Consider the following 22,462-nt stretch of genomic DNA (forward strand, 5'->3'; position numbering starts at 1 on the left):
GCATCTCATTGACCCGGGAGATATTGCTCAGAGCCTGTGTGTTGTAAGGCGTTCTTTAAAGTAATATTTATACTTATAATCAACGATTGTTTCATAAAAAAATACTAAAATAAAGTTAACCTAACAATCAGTGTCCCTTAAAGCAAAAGCCAAAAGTTTAACGCTAGATATGGTATTGTAACACAGTTTTATTGAGATACAATTTGCTCGTTTATATATTTTTGTGGCAAAATATATTCCATGTTAATTTCCTGCAAAGATATATATTCAAACGACACACGAACACTGACTTGGTACATGAACATGTGTTGCATATATTGTCCGACAAAAAAAGGAAAAAAATAGCATTTTGTATCGTGTTAAATCTGTGATACCAGACCAAGTCTAGAATTGAAATTTCGACTTTGGCTATAAGGAATATTGCGTTTTTATGTTGAACTTTATGTTTTGAAATATCGTATGAAATATTCGTTGCTTTCGAGTGTGTATGGGTTTTTAAGTAACCACAGATCAACCAAGTAGCGCGTTCAAATCTAAGACGCGTCAAGATTGACATATACAACATCATTGATCAAGACCATAGGAGGGAATTATTCTCCGCTCAGTAGGCGCTATTCCAATTCTAACGAACACCACATATACCACAATCATTAACTTGAAACAAAAATTCACCGATTCTGTGCATCAAATTAAATTAGAGCGTTTTGGCATATCGGCATGGCGTTTGATACGAGTTTCCATCAACCGTTTTGTTTTCTACAGATAGTTAAAACATATACACACCTACTACATCAAAATACGCAAATGCAAATTGACATTTCTTGAATTGTCCTTAAATGACAATCTTAATGTAATACACCTCAAATCTTGACTGACTTTTTTGCTCAGTACAACTTGAAGGAATAATTATTGACAATGCCATACTTCAGAAACCGTTGTGCAAATCTTCATTAAATATCACGTCATTCTGTTGATAGGAAAAAACAAATAAAAGAAAATGAAAATGTCATTTAGTGTACTAATAATATTTAAAAATCGAACTTTTTTTAAAGGAAAAATAAACGGCTACACTAAAGCCACATATTTTAATCTTGTCACACTGTTCGCGAAATGATTATTGATTTGTGGTTTGAAATATTAATATATGAATAAAAAAATACAATATAATTGAATACAATACTCATCTCAGGCAAAAATATATTTAAGATTATAGCCATATATCCACCCAGTCATAATTATTTTTATTTAAAAAGAGAGTGCACTTTAATCGCGGTATAATTCAGGAGGTAATTAACTGGTATTGCTGATATATCGGTAGCAAATTAGTGGCATTTATATGCCCTTACATTACATGTTATTGTGCATCTATGTAATTTGCCATTCGATGGGCAAAAGCTCTGGTCAGAAGAGAACGTAGTATAGTCACGACCAATAACGAGAGCGCCGATGGCGCTGAAAGCATAGTTGCAAGATACAGGGAAGTTGCTGCTGAAGTAAATGTTAAGGTCAAAATATACTAAATAGTTTCCATATAGGTTTCGATGTAAAAGCGACAACTTTGAGCGAAAATAAATACATTATTTTGCACATAGAGGCCCCCATAACCATACCTTTTCTTGATGGGCATTCTTAGCGGAATCGATTTAAGCAATAAAAAAAAGGTCATGTTCAAACCAAAAAAGAATTCGACTCAAATCAAAATCGACTGTTTTTGCACCTTTTTTCGGCCGTTTCCTAGTGGATTGTAACCTTTTTCAGTGCCATTTTTTACTTTAATCTCCAATTTTATCCTATTTTAGGGAGTTAGTAGTGAACACCTATGCTTACCCTATCAATATCTCCAAACTATAAAACCAGAACAACAGTCTTAAGTGTATAACATGCCTTCGAGGAAAATATGATGATTTGTTTAGAGAGTACAGCCTTCATGACTCGATTATTTAGTATATTGTAACCTTAACGATATCTGACATCACGAGTTGCCCCCTTGTTGTTGCTACCAAAATGTTCTATCTTTAGAAACGGGAATTCCAAATAGTGACGAATGTGAATGGTTACAAAATGACATAACTATGAAAATAAATACGTAGAATTACATTATTTCACGCATACCATTATGCAACCATCCGTTTCCTTTTCCGACTTGATACATTTACAGCTTTCCATTTAATATTTTACAGACACAACACTCGTCCAGAATTCGCAAGACTCCATTAAATCCGGTGCCACATTTAAACCGTTATCTCTACTCGTAACGTTAATTTCTGGCTCAAAGTAAATCATTTTAACTTCAATTAACACATCTCTATTACTTTCAAACTCTACCTCATCAAATCCATAGAAAGGCAGGTCAGAATCCATGTCATAAATCAGAAAACACTCATTGTACTCCGCCATTGTTTACACATTTTCAAAGAATAAAAGTGCTTTATGACCCACTTCCTGCTGAGAATATGTTAGTTTCTATTTATAATTAACCGATGAAATGTTACATATCCTTAACCAGGGCTTTATGAATTCAGTTATGTTAACATTTGGTCTCTCCCAGAACAGTAAGCAAAGGAAATAGAAATTAGGTGTGAGGATACTATCAACAAGAACAGAATTGTTTTACGAACGAAATTTGTTTTAGTTTCTTAGAAGGTTTTTTCACGTAAAACGGTCTTAGAAAAATTCATTAAAAACGGTGTCAGCAATATTCTTGGAAGAAAACGTTAGAAAAACGTTTCAAAAAAAAATTGTAAGAATTACCATATACTATATTAAATAGATATTTCGTCTGATTTTTGATCAGGTAAGGCTTCATAATGGTCAACCATTCCATGTCGGTTTTCGAAATGTAGCTTATACCTTAAGCATAGGTGCGTTGCACCTATGCTAAAAACCAGGGTAAAATAAACAAAATGCGCTAGCGCGTTTGTAAAACGCCAACGCACGACATCAACTTACGTTTTCCATAAGCTATGCAGACTTTTTAGGGAACCATTTGATCAAGCGAGTTGAACGTGTTACTAAAAGATATACATGTGTATTTCTGATTAACAACTGATGAGAAATCTAAATGGAATCGACATTCGTTGTCAGAATTAGCATGGAACGGATATAGCTTGTATGTTACGATCAATTAGAAAGCAATTGTCCAGATTACTTGACCTTCACAGAACATACCATATGAATTTCCGGAAAATCCGAACTTAAACGAAATTTTCATGGTGGTATTTTGTGCTTTATTCTGTGCTCGTGAATTTTAAGAGTAACACATCTTTATGTTTATGAATATCAGCTAATACGTCGTGTGTATTAAATGCGGTTACTCGTTAGTCAAGTAAACTCTAAGCTTCTTGCTAGTACAAAAATTTGAGATCATAGTGAGAAGTACGTGCGCTATATAATAGACCCTTTTTATTCCCGAAATTTCTAAATCACATCTCATTATTTAAAATTCGATTACGAGGCTGACCTTGTAAAATGAACTAACATTTTTTTCTCACGCCAAACCTAAATTAACGGTTTTTAACTTTTTAAGAAATAGAAAACCTCACTGCGGGCCCTATGGCCAGGCAGCCTCAAATATTGTATGGATCGAAGCCGAAGGCTGTCTGGCTGGTCACTATTCTACCATTTGGCCTGAGGTTTTCTAATTCTTATATTATACCGAACATTTTTGTGCAGATGAATGTCAATAGGAATAAAAATAAATAACACAATGTAAATTTCATAAATATTTATCAGTTACTGTTTATAATATGTACGGTATTATTGTTGTGCGCGAGTTGTCTCCCTGCGAAAATTGGACACGGAAAAATTCGCTTCTGTATACAAAATTCATTTTTTATTGTAAATCATTTTACATAATGAGATACATTTTATGTAGAGATAACTGCTTATATCACAGACAACATGTTGCAAAACATTGATCCCAAATATAGCATTTTATGTTCGTATTTTGTAAGATGTGATTTATAATAAAAAACACACACTCGTGGCCAAACGAATCGTGACTATAAATAATATGTACGGTGTTATCTTTGTACGCGAGTTGTCTCCCTGCAAAGTTGGACACGGGAAAATGCGCTTCTTTATAAAAAAATCATTTTAATTGTAAAGAATTTCACATATTGAGATACATTTATATAAAAATATAAGCTTTTATTACAAACAACATATTTCAAAACATTGATCCTAAATATAGCATTTATGTTTTGTATTTTAACAACAAGAAATATCTTTAAAAAAAGATATTTGGCGTTGAAAGTTCAATGAATGAGATCTGGAACCGTATTTACCAATGTACGTAAGTCTCAGAGCTTAGACTCAGCACCAGTTTCTGACTCAGACTCAGACTCAGCCTTACACAACTTTATTCACGAAAAATAAAATGGTAAGTTTTAGACTCAGACTCAGTAAGATAAGTCTCAAATGCTTAGTCTGCAATGTTTTGACTAACGTAATGACGTAACGTCGTTTGCGCGTTAACTTTAGAAAATGGCCGCCGCACGACGCTACTTGCGTAATCATAATATTAGAGTGGAAAGAGTGTTTTTGGATCGGTCAAACCCGTTGGAAATGTATCGTGATATAGAACTGTACAAACGATTTCGTTTCACACGACCGGTGATTGTAGTATTTTGTGATCTTTGCAAGGATGAATTAAGTCGCAACACTATGCGGAGCCTGCCGGTTCCGGTCGCCCTGGCAGTATGTACCTTCCTCAGGTACGTGGCCAGTGGCGACCTCCAACTAACTGTGGGAGACAGCACTGGCCTGTCGCAGGCAACGGTAAGCCATTGACATTTTGGCTTCTAGAGTGCCGGAATTTGTCATGTTTCCAGCTGGTGGGGACGCCGTTCGTGCCAAACAAGAACTTGGTGTCATCGCTGGTTCGTAAGAATAAATGCGATGTTTGCATTTTGCATGTTTTCTCATTTATTGTAAACAACTGTCAAATTCATAATTCACCGCGTTTGTTTGATGTCTTCGTGAAAATAATCTCCAAACTTGACGAACGTTAACTTGCCCTAATTTTATGGATAATACTTGTTGAGTGAATGCAAAAGGTAATAACATATTTTCATGTGACATTAACTATAATTATGGATCTTTTCTAAGTAGGGAAACCTGTTTTAAATCGTTTACAATTCATTTACTTCGCATAAGTTTTGACTTCATTACTATTTTAAATATATGTATAGATGTAGGAATTAACCTATAGATATATATATAAGAAATAGTAAACCCCACTGAGGTCCCTATGGCATTATAGTGACCAGCCAGGCAGCCACAAACCGTATATGGACCGAAGCCGTAGGCTGAGGTCCATATACAGTTTTTGGCTGCCTGGCTGGTCACTATGATGCCATTGGGACCGAAGTGGAGTTTACTATTTCTTATATTACACCGAAGAGTGTCCCCTGTATCATTGTACAGTGTTGTACCGGCTTTCCGTACTTTTATTGTGCATGCAACTGAATGCGCAAACGATGACGTATATCGTGTGACGTAGTTTCTCTGACGAAACATTCCAGTTGGAGCTAAATTCCCTGGATGTTAAGGATATATCGGACGTGGTGTTTTTTAACAGTTAGTTCTTTGTGTAAGGCATCGAACGAATGCCAAACGTATTTCGGATTGTGTGTTCATCATGCATAATGTTAACTTCGATAGGAATACAATAAAATAGTGTGATTTAAAATAAGTTTCGATTCGGGGATGAAAGAATAAAAAATGGAAGTGAATATCGTTTTGACTTTATTGTTATAAACATAGGATGTTAACGTTGGCATTGAGGTCAGCGTGTCGTTTATTCTAAATTATTTTTTTTAACTCGTTATACTGCTGAATTAGTTTCAATGCTGTTTAATAAAACGCTTCAACACAGTGCACATTAAGTGGTGTGCAACCCCGAACGGTCCATATACAAAAAATAGTGACCGGTCCATATACTACTAGATTCCTCTACCGCATTTTACAGACTGAAACCGGTCATATAGATATAGATGGACCAATATCTCTGAGGTGTAATATATATATATGCCAATGAAAGATGCAATGCCATGACGCAGTTGGTAGCGCATCGGTGCAAGTAAATTTTTTGCACCGACTGGTCGATGGTTCGAAAAGACATCGTGTTACTTCTTTCCCCGAATATTTTTAATCTAAATTATGCCTCTTTTTATTCTTGCTGTTTTATGTAACGGGAATTTAATGTTTATGAAATGGGAATAAAATATTTATTTCCGATGTTAATTAATACTTATCAATTTAAAAAAGGTGCTACAAATAATTTGTATATTATACACCCTGTTAATAAGATATAGGGTACACCTGAATCCATATGTGCATCTGTCCGTCTGTCTGTCTATGTTGTAATTGAGTTCCAATACAAAATGTATTTTTGCGACCAATGCTGTAAAATTTGCATTTGTTGATGGCAATTGAATTGTTGAAATGCACTTTATTTGTAAATTAATAAAAACACTCAACAACATAAATAATATTTTATTCTCACATGAACATATTATTGCATTTTCAATCAATAGTAAATGACATTGAATTTGATTATCAAGTTGAGACACATCAGCATATTGCATAATTTCTGACATAAGGCATATCTTTCATTCAATATAATGCACTTAATTAATCCATTTAAACCAATATCTATTAACTTATAAATATTGTAAGTTTTCCAAACAATTTGTCAGTGTTAAATGATTAACTTTCAGGTTTTCCAAGTACTTTGGGGTGCATGGATTGTACACATGTGCATATCAAGAAGCCGGTAGACCATGTGGAAGACTGCATAGGGCGAAAGGGTGTTCCCACTATCAACGTTCAGGTATGGCTTAACAGTTATGTGCAATGCTAAATGTAATCGCTTTTCTTTGATACAACTTTAGTTTTATCACACATATTTAATGAAACAACTGAATGTTAATTTTACCGGTTTGCCATTTGCAAAATAAAAAACATGTCATCAGCATTTTATCAAATACCCAAGAAAAAATATACAAAACAAAAATTTGTCTTATTTTCCTTAGTGTAATACTTCATGTTTCCTGTTAACAGGCTGTGTGTGATGCAAGCTACCGAATAAAGAATTTCAGTGCCAGTTGGCCAGGGAGGACACATGATGCCAGGTTTTGGCGAAATTGTGAACTGAAACGGCGGTTTGAGAATGGTAGGTTTTCTGACAATTACGAATACAAGTGAACACAATTTATAGTTTCAATATAGGAAAAGATTTAATGGGCATCAATTCACTAAAATAACATTCAACACTTGCTCTAAGATAAACTAGAACTTTGTCACAGAACTTACATATACTCCCTTACGCTACATTGACAGAATATTTCTTCACAAAATAAGAGAAGCTAATTTATGGTGATTTTTAAGAATTATTATGCCATTATCATTTATGACCATTTTTGACCTCAAAGTTAGACATTGACCTTTGAGATATCGACATCATTCTTTCGCGGGACACACCGTCCAATGATGGCGAACAAATATTCCAAATGATTTAAAAATCTCACATTAAAAGACATAGTAATGGCACGGACAAGCTCATTTATGGCCATCTTTACCTTTGACCTCAAAGTGTGTCCTTGACCTTGGAGATATCGACATAATTCTTTCGCGCAATACACCCTCTAATAAATTGTGAACAAATGTATTTAAAATCTAAAAATGGACAACATAGTTATGGCCTGGACAAGCTCATTAAGGCTATTTTTGACCTTTGACCTCAACGTGTGACCTTTACCTTTGAGATATCGATGTCATTCTTTCGCACTATACACCATCCAATGGATCAAGCAAATGTGCAGATTATTTATAAATCTCACAATGAACGACATAGTTATGGCCCGGACAAGTTTACGGACAGACAGACCGACCGACAAAGTGACTTCTATATAGCCCCCATTACCAATGGTAATTGGGGTATAACAAGTGGAAATAAATTTAACTGTTACATATGTTATCTTTAATTACATTTTAATATCAAATTAAAAACCCAGTGTAATAAAATTAATGAACTTTATATTAAAATTTTCAAGGTCAACACGATGGACTATTGATTGGTGACAGTGGGTATGGTTGCTCGCGACATTTAATTACATAACCAGGGCATTTTTTAGGATAATTCTGAACAACATATTAAGGATATGTGAACTTGCAAAAGACAACGTATACGCTAAATATGGCTATTACAAAATGTGATTGTGCAATAAATAAATGTCATGTTTTTTTAAACTTTGTTAAAGCACGCATTAACACATCTTCATTATTGATGGATATAACAATGCAAACAAGCATTCCATTTTTGTTAAACTAATGTATAATAAACCAAAAATTTGTTCATCTGTCTATTATATTCATGAGTTTTTCAAATTTCATTGGGTAGAACTTTGTAAAAAAAACATTTTTAAAATAACAGGTATATCAATTGTTGATGACTTATTTTAAATTCACATATTTGTATCTATGATTATTCTGGAATTTCATTCAGTCCATGACAAATGTTATTATCATCAATGAATTATATCTTGTCAGCGAATAATATCAAGGAGTGTCCCAAGCATTCAACTAAAATGCCTCTTTGAATATAGAATCTACTTTATCTTTCAGTAACATAATACAATGACCAATTTAATATTTAACCAACATTTCTTCCATGCACACGATCATTGACTGGAATTTTATAAGAACAAAAGGACACATAATCATATTTCTATATTAGAAATAGAGTAATGGAGTAGTTGCACAAAAAACAATATTTGTTAATTTTAATACAAAAAGGGGCATAAATCTAATATATCGCATGTCGGAGTTAGAACACTTGGTAACATATTGACCCTAAACACATTTGTATGTTTCATTTGAATACCTGTACTAAAAGCACATGTGGATAGGTTCTTATTTTCCTCGGTATGCCAAACCTGTTTTGGTGAGTGATATGCAATATCTACATGCTGTTGAAAACTTTGCCATTATAGTATAATGTTTTTGCCAGTAAACATAAGGAATATTGGTCTTCATTTTTTATTTTTAAATGCAGCAATGTTTTTTCCATTTGGATTTTTTCAATTTCTACAATTAATTTGTATATTTCAAGATTCAACTTTTCAATGTCCTTTTCCATGTTTGCAGTAGTCAATGTTGTTAATGTATTGCTGGACAATCTTTTGTCGGCCTTCTTTGTGAATGCTGAAAAAAGGTTATAACGTGTAATTTTGATAAAAAGGCCTCGACACTAACAGTGTCCCAGGAACCAGAGACCCCCAAATTTAGGTGGAGACACCAGTTTTTCCAAGGATTTTGCTCTTATTTTAATAGGCAGGGTTCCCTGTGTACGTCAATCTGTAAAAATTAGTGTCAAGCCCCGATAAATGGACTTTTTCTCATGTTATGACATTCAAATGTTTAAATCTTTACATATTGTATAATTTATTCATTAGTACTTAATGTTGACATGTTTAATGCTAGTTATATTTCAAAGTATGCATGCTATTTCTTGCATACTAAATAGTAACATACAGTGCTTGCTTTCTCAGATGGTATTGTCAATCTAGTTTTAAGAACTGGTATTCCATCAATGAAAGTTTCCTACTTTTAAAGTGTCCTCTTAATACCTGTTATTACAGACTACTATAGAGCTGTTATAGAGCCACCATAGTATTAAGTTTCAAATTGATGACCTTTTTAGTGGTAAATGGTAAAATTTGGTATGGACAACTTGAATTATATATTTAAACATATCCAAAACTTACTTTCTTTTCGCTTCACGCCTTTACTGACATTCCTTGCGGAATCTGAAATTACAACGAAAAATGAGACACTTTAAAAATCAAAATTAACAAGGGCTGTTTGTAAAACATGCATGCCCCCTATATGGGCTCTCAGTTATAGTGACAGCCATTTTGTAAATATGTTTTTTGTCACTGTGACCTTGACCTTTGACCTAGTGACCTGAAAATCAATAGGGGTCATCTGCCAGTCATGGCCAGTGTACCTATCAAGTTTCATGATCCTAGGCATAAGCGTTCTTGAATAATCATCCGGAAACCATTTTACTATTTTGGGTCACAGTGACCTTGACCTTTGACCTTGTGACCTCAAGATCATTAGAGACCATCTGCGAGTCATGATCAATGTACCTATGCAGTTTCATGATCCTAGGCCTAAGATTTTTGAGTTATCATCCGGAGACCACCTGGTGGACGGACCGACCGACCGACCGACAGACCGACCGACATGTGCAAAGCAATGTACCGCCTCTTCTTCGACAGGGGGCATAATTAACTCCAGTTATGTTTCCAATGCAATAAAATGGACAACTTATGTTATTATACTATACTTGAGTTTATGTGTTATGATAGTCACGGCGTAAATTTTCGAACAAAATGTTTAAAGTTTATTTCTTTTGTTTTGTTTTGGTTTTTAATATGGGTAAATCTCTATTATATTGTATACTGTGTTCATTGTGATGTACACACATGGTTTGCATACATATGATAATCTATTTATTTACCATTGTGTCCTTCACAGCTGGCTGTTATGGCACTCTCACTTGTTTGTAATTTGTTTGTTTGGAAGCGAGGTATGGGGGTTTACTTAAGCCGAAAATATTGAGCGTGTCCAACGAAAATTCTGTAAATGGCTTTTAAGTGTAAAAGCTTCTACTAATTCAAATGCTTTGTATGCCGAAGTAGGGAGATACGCGATGAATATATGTCGATATTTGCGAGTAGTTAAATATTTCTTAAAATTGTTCAACGAAAAATCTTCTAACTGTATTTTAAGTAATATTATTCGTAAACAATTTAAAGAATCATGTGATAATCCTCACTCCAAGTCATGGACATCAAACGTTCGGAAACTCTTGCAAGAGTCAGGTTTTAATGACGTATGGTTATATCCAGAATCGGTTAATGTTAACAGCTTTATTATAATGTTTCGCAATAGATTAAAAGATTTGTTTATTTAAAAATGGCGAATTGATGTAAATGACTCTCTATCACTATATTTGTACAAAGAATTGAAACCCATATTTGAAAGATCCATTTATTTAGACAAAATTGAAAATTCGAAATTTAGAAACATAATCGCAAAATTGAGATTATCTTCCCATGTTCTATTTATAGAAACTGGTAGGCACCAAAATATTCAAAGAAATGAAAGAACATGTACATTTTGTTCAATGAATGAAATTGAAGATGAGTACCATTTTGTTCTTATATGTCCTTTATATGATAATATTAGAAATACATGTATACCTGTTTTTTACAAAAGAAGACCAAGTATGTTTAAATTTGTACAATTGTTGAATGAGACTAGAAAATCTGTATTGATACGTCTAGCTAATTTTTGTATAAAAGCATTTAAACTTAGAGCCGAACATTTATAGTCTTATGAGAGAATAGTTTTTTCCCCAAAATTGTGATTTTGTAAATAATTTATAACTGCATAATGTCTATATTTTATTTTTCTCAATCACTAACGGATCATAATCATTTACTTAACTTTCTTTAACAATTAAGAGCCTTATCTTTCTCTTTAATATTTCATTCTCACAAAAATCATCTATGTGTAAAAATGCATAAACATTTGTTGTTAGTTTGACGCATGTGTATGTATATGTATTTATGATTGATTTATTGTTTTTGACGATGAGCTGTATATGCTTAAGTCGCAAATAAACTATCTGTTATGTTCTGTAATGCATATGAAGAAGCTGCAAAAAAGACAGCAAAAATGTATTCAAACAAATAAGTTTGTTAAACACTTATGCACATACACTTATTCTCATTAATAATATTTGTACAGTTACAATTATGCATAGATTTGATGTATCTGTGACAACAGTAAATGCAAAGATTATGTAATATGGAAAAAATAATGATGTTATTATTTGTTGATAAAGAAAACAGTTATTGTAGCATTGTGTGTTATTTGTTGTTTATAATTACGAACAAGATGAATTTTTGTATTTTTTCGCTGCTGTTGTTTTTTAAAATTTGTTTTAAAGTAATAACAGTTTATAATACAAACAATAATAACTGTTAATTTAAATTATTTCAGTGTGTATATATTATTATTGAATGCACAAATTAAAATAGAAGCGTAATCTGCAATTAATGTTATGGACATGTATGGTTTGGTATATGGTATTTTTTAAATGTACATTTCTGTTCCGGATCGCTCACGGTTGCCAGTGCCCAAATCCTTGTCTGTGGTGCAACAACAACAAAAAACAATATACATGATCAATAACAAGATAAAATAAGTTGATAATTATGTTTATTTGTGTTGTTACTTTAGGTGTGGCATTAAATGACAATGCATTTTGTTACAAAAAAGTGGATTTATTATTTCAAAGCGTCGCTTTAACAGTCAGTTCAGTGAACATGTTACATAATACTGACTACCGGTATATATCACCAACTCAGAAGATATAAAATGCTATAAAATATTAATAAATTATTAATAATGATAGCCAAAGATACATCATTTCAATACAGTCATACACAGTTATTGCAATACTAGTATATAAAATATGAAAAATCTACGTGTTTAAGGCTTTGAAAATAAAATAAAAATATTAAATAATAATAATTATAAATAAACAGAGTCAGACACATAGACTCGGAACTCATCCCAAACATATCTCAGGTTTCAAACAAACTCAGCCCTTGCAGCCTAAAATGGTTGACACTTTGATGTATAAGAGATAAACAGACGGACGGAAGGACGGACAGAAGGACGGACGTACCAAGCCAAAACAATATCCCTCCGCCTTTGGCAGAATAATAATTACTTAACTTCATTTTCAAATAATAAATGGTTACCGTCTGAGTATACGCCCCCTGTTATGCCCTGAACAACTGGGTGGCCTTGCATCGTGGAGGCAAGCACCTCGATCGACGATGTGAAGTGAACTGCATCGCCACCGCCTGTTGTTGGGTGCCTCATTTCTCCGACCTTTTTTATGTCCACATTGGAAGAAGTTAGTAACGGATAGGTTAACAGTTAATTGCAAACTAATTTTATTTACTTTTATTAATGTTAAAAGCCTATCATTGTTCAGTCGATTCATGTTGTTGTTGACCTGTGTCAATGTTTACAACTGTTTCTTTTTTGGAAAGCAAAACAAGGCCATGTTATGTATGCACCAAATTGATGTGTACCATATACAATAAGCATGAAAGCTGCAACTCGTGATCTTGTGAATAACGGACATGTGGTGAACTGGTGACACATATTCATGAATGTGGGGATTGTCTCAAATACATAAAAACTCAATTGAAGATGTCCAATTCACAGGTGGTTAGCGTGTGGCTATGATATTTATTAGAAAAAACATCATTTCGAATGTAAAATAATCATTTATATTGAAAAGTCGATTTCTCTGAATATATATTTTTCACTATCAAATTTATTTATAACAAGGTAATCAACTCAAAATAACCCGAATATCGGGTGCATTCCTTTTAACAGCCATTATTTCATCAGTTGTGCGGCGATTTACATGAACTCGGTCTAATTGAACGCAGAAATGAATTACCTTTCTGGAAATGTGCATATCTTTCAATATTTTTCACAAATGCTGGGTAAAATTTTAAGAAATAACACCATACACATGTAATCCGATAAAGACCTTAGCGATCCGGTAATGACTGAATCAGTGTACCATGAAATTGGCACTGTAAACAAATCTACTTTATGGAGAAGTTTAATTAATAATCATATGAATTGACAAGTGTCAAATCTTTTTAACACATGTTTTCAATTACATAAAGAAAATTAATATTTATGTAACATTAAATGATAAAAGTCGATTTTTTTAATATTCATAATAATTTTTCAACATAGAAAACGCATATTAGGTTCAACATGTAGTAATATTGAAACAAACTGCAAGTTACATGTATTAATACTTTTTCAACAAATTAAATACACAAACACGAGATGAAAGCATAACAAAAAAAGAAATTTATGACAACTTACACCGAGCTTTTGAATTTAGGAATTTCTTCCGGCACTGTTCGCCAATTCTTGCGACCCCGAATTCTCTGAAATTTCAATAAATACAATGGTATCTGTGAAGATATTATAGTAAATACATTAGAAGTGCACACTACACTTCATGTTTACCATCATGGCTGTTGATTCGTTTAATATAAACGAGATACAGGGTATTAGAAATCGATGTAAACTTGTAGTAAAGGAAAAGTTCATTTAGAAATGTGAAGATTGTTAACGGGTACGAATAAAACACACATGGGTACGGATCTAACAGGGTACGAGATGAAAAATAAAACAATAGTCCTTCTTAAATGGTAAATTTATCCGTGATTGCACAAATATTCATTATAAATACTAAAATATTAATTCACGTGTGCGAATTTAGGAAACAAAGAACGTGCAACTGTACCATACTCATAACAAATGTTTGAAACTAAAACACATTTCACAATCACATCCGAATTCCGTAAGTAGGCCTACAATTTGTTTAGTGGTTATACCCCCTATTTACATACTAAAACATAGTGTATTATGCGGCGCTATCAAAAACGATATCGGTAGCAAATCCAATCGTATGCTATTAAATGAAATATAAAAATATAAGGCAGATAACAAAAATAACATTTAACTTACAATGATATCCTGCTTCCAACCTCGTCCCATTTCTTTCTTCTGATTACCGAATTTTTTTCCGCTCCTATCCCCTTATATTCGCCGAATAGAAGGTTCCAGTGGTCCCGGACTAGCGCATTCAACACATTTTCTGCTGGCTCGGTCCAATCTGGAGCCTTCTGACGCTTCATAACATTTTCCTCATACAAACACTCCATCGTATAATATATTTGTATTAAAAATGTCTTCTGCAATTTATGACACTATTTTCTCTACTAGAGTGCTCGCTTAGTCGTGACGTCAGAAAAAAAAACAATCTTATTGCAGTCTATTTCCAAACGCGTTCGTGAATACGAATCCTGAGTCTGTCTTTTGTAAGTCTAAGTCTGAGTCAAAGTCTGAGTTTGAGTTCAAGTTTGAGTTTATTATTGATGAATACGGCTCCAGGGAGAGCGAATGATTTCTTGTGAAGCTCTAATACTTCATCACACGCAGTACGGGATGTTACGCGGAGTTTTCGCGGCTTATTTTACATTATTTCATATTGCTGGTCATAAACCTATAGAAACAAAAGAGAAAACCAAAATGGAAGTGAAATAAAAACATATGAGTCAACCGGCCACACGCGAATTATCCGTATTTATAGGCGCGTTCTTTGAAAAAACCTAAATTAGTGGTTTGTCGGGCATTGCCATTTGATTCGATAATTAACAGTATCGATAATCATCGCGCCCATGCTTCATACATTAGTCAATATGGTGGAATAATTATTGTTAAATTAATAAAAAATAATATTTATCATTGCATTGTTGAAAACACATTACGAATCTATTATTGACATACCATAATTATATTGCTGAATATCTTCATTTAACATTTTTCTGGTCTAAAGAAAAGTCCAGGTCACCTAGTTCACGGATAACGTCTTTATTATAGAACGATTATTTTAGTTGCCGCAAATTCCGGTGATGACCTGTATATAAACTCGATACCTCGCGAGTTGAAATGCAATCCATTCAAGTGAGGCCTCGCTTCCACTGCTCTTTATATTTTTACATGTTTTCATGTTGACAGGAATATGGAAGTAAGTTCTAAATATGAGAACATAGCCTTTATGTATAAACGCTTTTGCGCTGGTTATTCTATGAAAATAAAAGGTGCACGCACAAACTGTATTGATGTCGAGAAATACGGTGGCACTAAGGTGACATCACCGATCCAAAAGAAAAGAAGTCGGGAAAACACAAGCTCTGTTTTCAAGTCTCCAAAACAAAATTAACTCTGGGAAACTCAAAATAAGTATGTGTTCACGAGTTAATTTTTTTTTTGACTCGACAAAACAGATGTTCTGTTTTCTCGAGTTAATTTTTTTTTGGAGACGGAAAAACACAATCGCTATATTGTGCGCACAAGATAATTGGTCAATCACAGACGCGGATTATATTGAGGAAACAAAAAACTATCCTGTTCCCTGAAATTAATCGGCTTATCAGGATCATTGCATTAGATCATCCATTAAATTCACTGTTGTTTAAAATTACGTGAAAATGACAAATCGAGATGAACTCATATGGGGCTATTTCAATGAATTTGAGCTGACTTTGAAATTTAGAAGTAGTTTGTGCTTGACCGCTGCTAAAATGTCTGTATATTAGGGACGTTTTCAGTTGCTGATTATTTTGAGGGAACAAAATAGTATCTTGTTCCCTCAATATAATCCGCGTCTGTGATTGGCCGATTATCTTGTGCGCACAATATTGCGATAGTGTTTTCCCGTCTCCAAAAAAAACAACACAAATTAACTCGTGAAAACAGAACATCGGTTTTCTCGGGCCCAAAAAATTGACTCGTGAAAACAGACTTTTTTGTGTTTCCCCGAGTTAATTTTTTTGTTTGGAGACAGAAAAACAGAACTTGTGTTTTCCCGACTTCTTTTGTTTTTGAGCGGTGATGTCATCTTAGTGCCACCGTAACAAATTCACATATTGAGATAAATTTCATATAAAAATATAAGCTTTTATAACAAACAACATATTTCAAAACATTGATCCCAAAGATAGCGTTTAATTTTTGTATTTTTTAAGATGTGATTAATAATGACAAGAAATATCTTTTAAAAGATATACGGCGCTGATAGTTCAATGAATGAGATCAAGGATAGCGAATGTCTTCTTCTGTGCAGCTCTAAGCTGCATCACACGCAGTACGGGATGTTACGCGTAGTTTCCTCGGCTTATTTTACATTATTTCATATTGCTGGTCATGAACCTTTAGAGACAAAACAGAAAACCAAAAGAAGAATGGAAGTCAAATTAAAACATATGTGTCAACCGGCCACACGCGAATTATCCGTATTTATAGGCGCGTTCTTCGAACAAACCTGTTTAGTGGTTTGTAGGGCATTGTCATTTGATTCGATTATTAACAGTATCGAGAATCATCGCGCCATGCTTAATACATTAGTCAATATGGTGGAATAATTATTGTTAAATTAATCAAAAATAATATTTATCATTGCATTGTTGAAAACACATTAAGAATCTATTATTGACATACCATAATTGTGTTGCTGAATATCTTCATTTAACATTTTTCTGGTCTTAAGAAAATTCCAGGTCACCTAGTTCACGGATAGCGTCTTTATTATATAACGATTTTTTTACTGGCCGCAAACTGTATATAAACTCGATACCTCGCGAGTTGAAATGCAATCCATTAAAGTGAGGCCTCGCTCCCACTGCTCTTTATACTTTTATATGTTTACAGCTTGACAGGAATATGGAAGTAAGTACTAAATATGAGAACATAGCCTTTATGTATAAACGCTTTTGCGCTGGTAATTCTATGAAAATAAAAAGTGCACGCATAAACTGCATTGACGTCGAGAATTGAGTGTAAAACTATTCAATCTATTAAGCCTTTTCATTAGAAATAAAATCATGTCATGCAGAAGAACAGTGTTACAAAGACGCGGATATGTTTCCAATGTTCTAGTGGTATACTCAAATCAGCCAATGGAATAAATGAAGTGTATTCATTCGTACCTAGCCGCGGGAAATTTTATTTGAATTTTATTGGACACTAACAAAGGTCAGGTAAGGTGAAAAGCTGGCTTAGTACAGCTACGCCGAAACAAATTACACACTTGTGACCTGCCAAACGAAACGTGCATTTACCCTAAGTATATTAAGCCAAATTCTCTTCGATGTTAAACTTGCACACATGTTACAAATTACCATTCTAGCGGGCACCATTACATGCGCGCGCATCTTTACAGGGCACTATTCAAAATAACGGTCCTGTGACGTTTATATACGCAAAGAAGAAACAAATTAATGTAAGGTATAATATTTCGAAATAGCTGTGTTTAACAGTGTATTTTTATTGACCCTAAGCACTGAAATACTTATAAATATATACTTGAAAATAGCATGTCATAAAATACAACGAACGATTAATGGTTACATTACAACACAAACGGAGGCTGACGTAAATGCTTATTACCAAGTAACTTCCACGAAGGTCTTCGGTCACCAGAACAGGTCTAATGTAATAATAACCTATGCGAAGGGTTTTTACAAAAGTAAAAGAGACCCGTTGAATGAACATTCATAAGATTAGACATATTTTGCATTTATCTATTTGTCATGATCTTACAAATGTGTCGAAACGAGTTAATAACACTCAAACAAATTAATTACTGTTCATATATAATAGACACAAAATCTGTGTAACATATAAACATTTTATGTTTAACTTAAATTGATAAATATTTGCGTTAATGAGCAGCGACACACAATTTATTTTGTTTACTTCACGGCATCTGAATATTAATTTTCCTTCAAAATTCGGTTAGCGATTCCACACGCTTTGGCATGATCGTTCTCGGATGCACAAAGCACAGTAGCTGGTCAAGCCGTGAAGACTTTTTTCAAGATGAACAAATACATTTACAAATATACCGACATTAATGTGAAACACATATTAGATGTGTTTGATAAACTAAAATCACCTATTCTTAATTACTGAAATGGGTTTTGTCAAGGGCGATGCTATAAAACGTATTCATTTGCAATTTTGTAACAGTCTGCTGGGTGTTAAAAGAAGTACTCAAAACGATTATATATACGGCGAACTTGGGCGTCTCAACTGTCAAACAAGTAGATATTATAACATCATAAAATATTGGGTCAAAATAGTGCATACTAATAGTAAAACATTCAATAAAAAACACAAGTTTAGCTTGCATTGTTGAGTGACTTCGAAAGATACCCAACTAAAAAAAGTTAGTGTTCTCTTCTACGTTATTTGCTAAGCACACCTGGTTTTCACGATGCCTGGTATTTCCAGGATGTCGGTCACGATGCTGTATTTCTTGGAGCTATTAAACAAAGACTTACATATAAATTTATCCAAAATTTGAACGGCTGATTGGTATTCTCTATAAGAGCTCTTTTTTATAGGAATATAGCATCCTTTTAACTTCAACCATTTTTAGTATTATGTAATATTAAAAGTACAGATTTAGCCTCACTAGGTTGCGTGTTTTCTCTCATAGACTGAGAATAGATAGTGGCCGATGGTTTAAGCGCAACCCTACACTTGTTGAGCAAAGGATATGTACTGTTTGTAATCGTCTAGAAGACGAATGCCATGTTGTTATTAAATGCAACTTATATACAGATTAAAAATGTCAATATATACCTTCATATTACAGAAGCAGATCAAATATGCAAACAATTATAGAATTCATGTCTTCCGCTGGTGAATCTGTGTTAAGAAAACTAAGTGCTTTTTTCCATGCCGCTTTGTTAGTAAGATAAACGAACATGTATGCGTCCATCTGATGTATTTTTCCTCATTAACTAACTGAACAAAGTCAACTGCTGCTGTTTTTTATTTTGTATGTGAATGAAATCCTGTATAATGATTATTTTTTGTGAGTTCTTGTTTATGCCTTCTTAGTTTGGTTGGTTGAGTAAATGTATGTTAGAAAAAGGCACAATGTACTGATAAGTAGGATAACTCCACTTAAATTAAACACGTATTTTATCTATGTATGCTGCCGACTATTTGCTTTAGCTGTATGGTCAATATTTTGAGTGAGTTCTTGTTTTGCTCTCTTAAGGTTTTGTTTGTAGAGTAAATGTACGTTATAATTAATGCATTATTTATTGATAAGTATGCGTACTCCTCTTAAATTTTATTATTACGGTTAATATGTATTTCCTGCTGTAAATTATTTATTGACACTGCTTATGTAATTATTATTTAAAAAGTGTGTGCAACCTCGCTTACTCATAATTTCATGTGCTTGTTATAATCATCTTTATATGTATACTACTGTTGTTATTATATTGCTTGTACTAAAATGTGTCCTCATGGGCAATTGGCCTTCTGGAAATGCTGTAAATAAAATATAAAATATAAAATCTTTTAGATTAAATGCATTACTAATTTTATCATGTAGATTTATGTACTATGAATATACATAAAGGCTTTCTTACCGGGCATGTTACACCTTGCATCACTTGCATTTGCATTACAATGATGTGGAATGTTCCTCATGTGATTATTGGTTCTGTTATATTTTCAACAAAACTTGCTTCAAGTTATGTATTATGTTTCCTGTAATCGTGCATCAGAATATAGTTATGGTGTTCAAGTATATGATGAAACAATTAACATTAACATCAAATCACTAGACTTTATTTTGTCTTTAATTTTCTCTGATTAGTGTAATTTACGATTAGATTATATATTTATATAGTGGTATTTGATGAGTGCTCGGCTTAGTTTGATTCAAGCAAAAACACCGGAGGGTACGAACGAGAATGTATGTCCTTAAAATGTTTCTTGACGTTTATACTCCTACATTCACACTCGAACCAGTATATTTTATTTAAACAATTTCTTCATATTTTAAATCTCTTAATTTCATAGCGAACGTCAAATATCGATATGTCCATGTATGGTCTAACATTGTTCTTTCTCTATAACAGCCAAGTAGCTATATTGAAAACCTGATCATTTTTTTATTGTTTGTCGTATTCGTGTCACGTCCATTCACGCGTATGCACAAAGTATTCAATTATAATTGTCACATTTGCGTGTTGAAAACGATTTCATTCGAATGGTCGCACTCAGACACATATTTGTTTAAGTCTATCATCAGATATGTGTGGGTTGGTTTATTTGAAAAGACAAATAATTGTTGTTGGAAAGTAAATACATAATCAAAACGATTTTTCGGACAATATACAGATAACAGAAGATTGTTAAGCAATTGTAAGGAAATGCACCTACATGTTTAATTTCGACAATGTCAACTTAAAAAATTGACAACTTTGGGTGTGTTCTTTGTTATAAAACTACATCTATTCCATCGCGAAGTCGCTTGTATAAAAACACACAATTTCAATATATGCTTATCGATATAAATCGCTTCCTATAATGGGGCAATAAATCTAGGGTCGCATACAATGGACCATGTTCAACGTGCTAGACTCGCTTGTTGTATCGCTGTACGTTTATTGTCTATTGTTATTTGATGGCTCCATTAATTTCTTTAAGATGTATTTGGATATCAGTGTAAATCACTTTGAATGTTACTGAACAACATACAGACCTATCATTCGATCTTGCTTGTATTGATTAAACCTTATATAAATCATGTAACTTATAATAATAACGTATGACATGCGATGTCTTACCTTTTTATCGGCGAACTGCGTATTCGAACTAAGTATAGCATTTCATGGTTTTAACACTTAATTGATTTTTATAAACATTCTTTTATTTGATTCCATACTTAAGTTTTTAAATTGTGCTAGCATTTGTTTCTTGTTGCGTTTATTTTATATTGCTAAGCAAACACATGTTTGGATTGTTACCTGTTATCGTACACATATTAAAGCATGCGTCTGGACTTCTGTTTGCTTTTACATTTTGAAACATTATGTCTTAAGCTCAAAACAAAACTAAGAAGATAACATAAAGCTAAAAAACGATTTATCTGAAACGTGTATTTTTTACATTTCAACGAGCCTCAGAATAGTATTAGTTTGTTGCTCTGGAATATATTAAAACACGATGCAATAAGTTTATATTAGTTTAAACATATTTATTTCAAACAATGCACGTTGTTTTACACGGAATTACATACAACATTTATACAGATAACATGTTTGAATAGGATTGGAACGGAAGACAATGTCTTATAAAGATCTTCTCCCTATACAAATACAATTACAAGTTGTCAGACGAACATAGTTGGGTTTTTTATTACACAATATTAAAATATCGGAAAAAAAATAGAACAATAAGAGAAACTCCGATTATGGTGTTTCATTTGTGAATAGCAGGTTATAGGTTGACATTTGAAAAGAGAAAAAGACGGGAGACTGGCAGAGTTCTAGAAAGAAAACAAGACAGGTTGTGAAAGACTTGATAAGGGAAACAAGAAGAAAAAGGATTGAGGGTTGTTCTGTAGCATATTACGAATCAAATCGCTTACTTTTAATAATGAATTTGTGAACTGCATCAGCTATTTAAGTATTTGTTAAGATGTCACAAGTGTTGTCTCCATATAGGATAGTTTCAATGCAAGGGACGGAATATACGGATATTGAGTTAAAAGGTTCGCCGCGAATATGTACAAAGTGAGAACATTCGAGAAAGTAATTGACGTCGTTTCATGACGTCCGCATAGACATAGCGGGGATGCAATAATATTACGTCTGAAAAGATGTTCGTTAAGGCACTACAATTTGTTCTTAAGTTTATATTCAATGTTCATGTACACATTTGTAATCTTTATATACAC

The 22,462-nt window shown here is 33.2% G+C and overlaps 1 protein-coding gene across 1 annotated transcript; it reads left to right on the plus strand.

Moving 5' to 3' along the window:
• The first annotated feature begins 4,665 nt into the window (after nucleotides 1-4,665).
• LOC127840782 (putative nuclease HARBI1) lies at nucleotides 4,666-9,676 on the plus strand. Its single transcript, XM_052369193.1, has 5 exons — nucleotides 4,666-4,779; nucleotides 5,526-5,580; nucleotides 6,723-6,835; nucleotides 7,066-7,177; nucleotides 9,645-9,676. Exons 1-5 carry the CDS (start codon nucleotides 4,666-4,668, stop codon nucleotides 9,674-9,676), a joined length of 426 nt encoding a protein of 141 aa, XP_052225153.1.
• Nucleotides 9,677-22,462: the final 12,786 nt, after the last annotated feature.

The sequence above is a fragment of the Dreissena polymorpha genome, chromosome 8 (genome assembly GCF_020536995.1).
Source record: "Dreissena polymorpha isolate Duluth1 chromosome 8, UMN_Dpol_1.0, whole genome shotgun sequence".
Taxonomy (NCBI): domain Eukaryota; kingdom Metazoa; phylum Mollusca; class Bivalvia; order Myida; family Dreissenidae; genus Dreissena; species Dreissena polymorpha.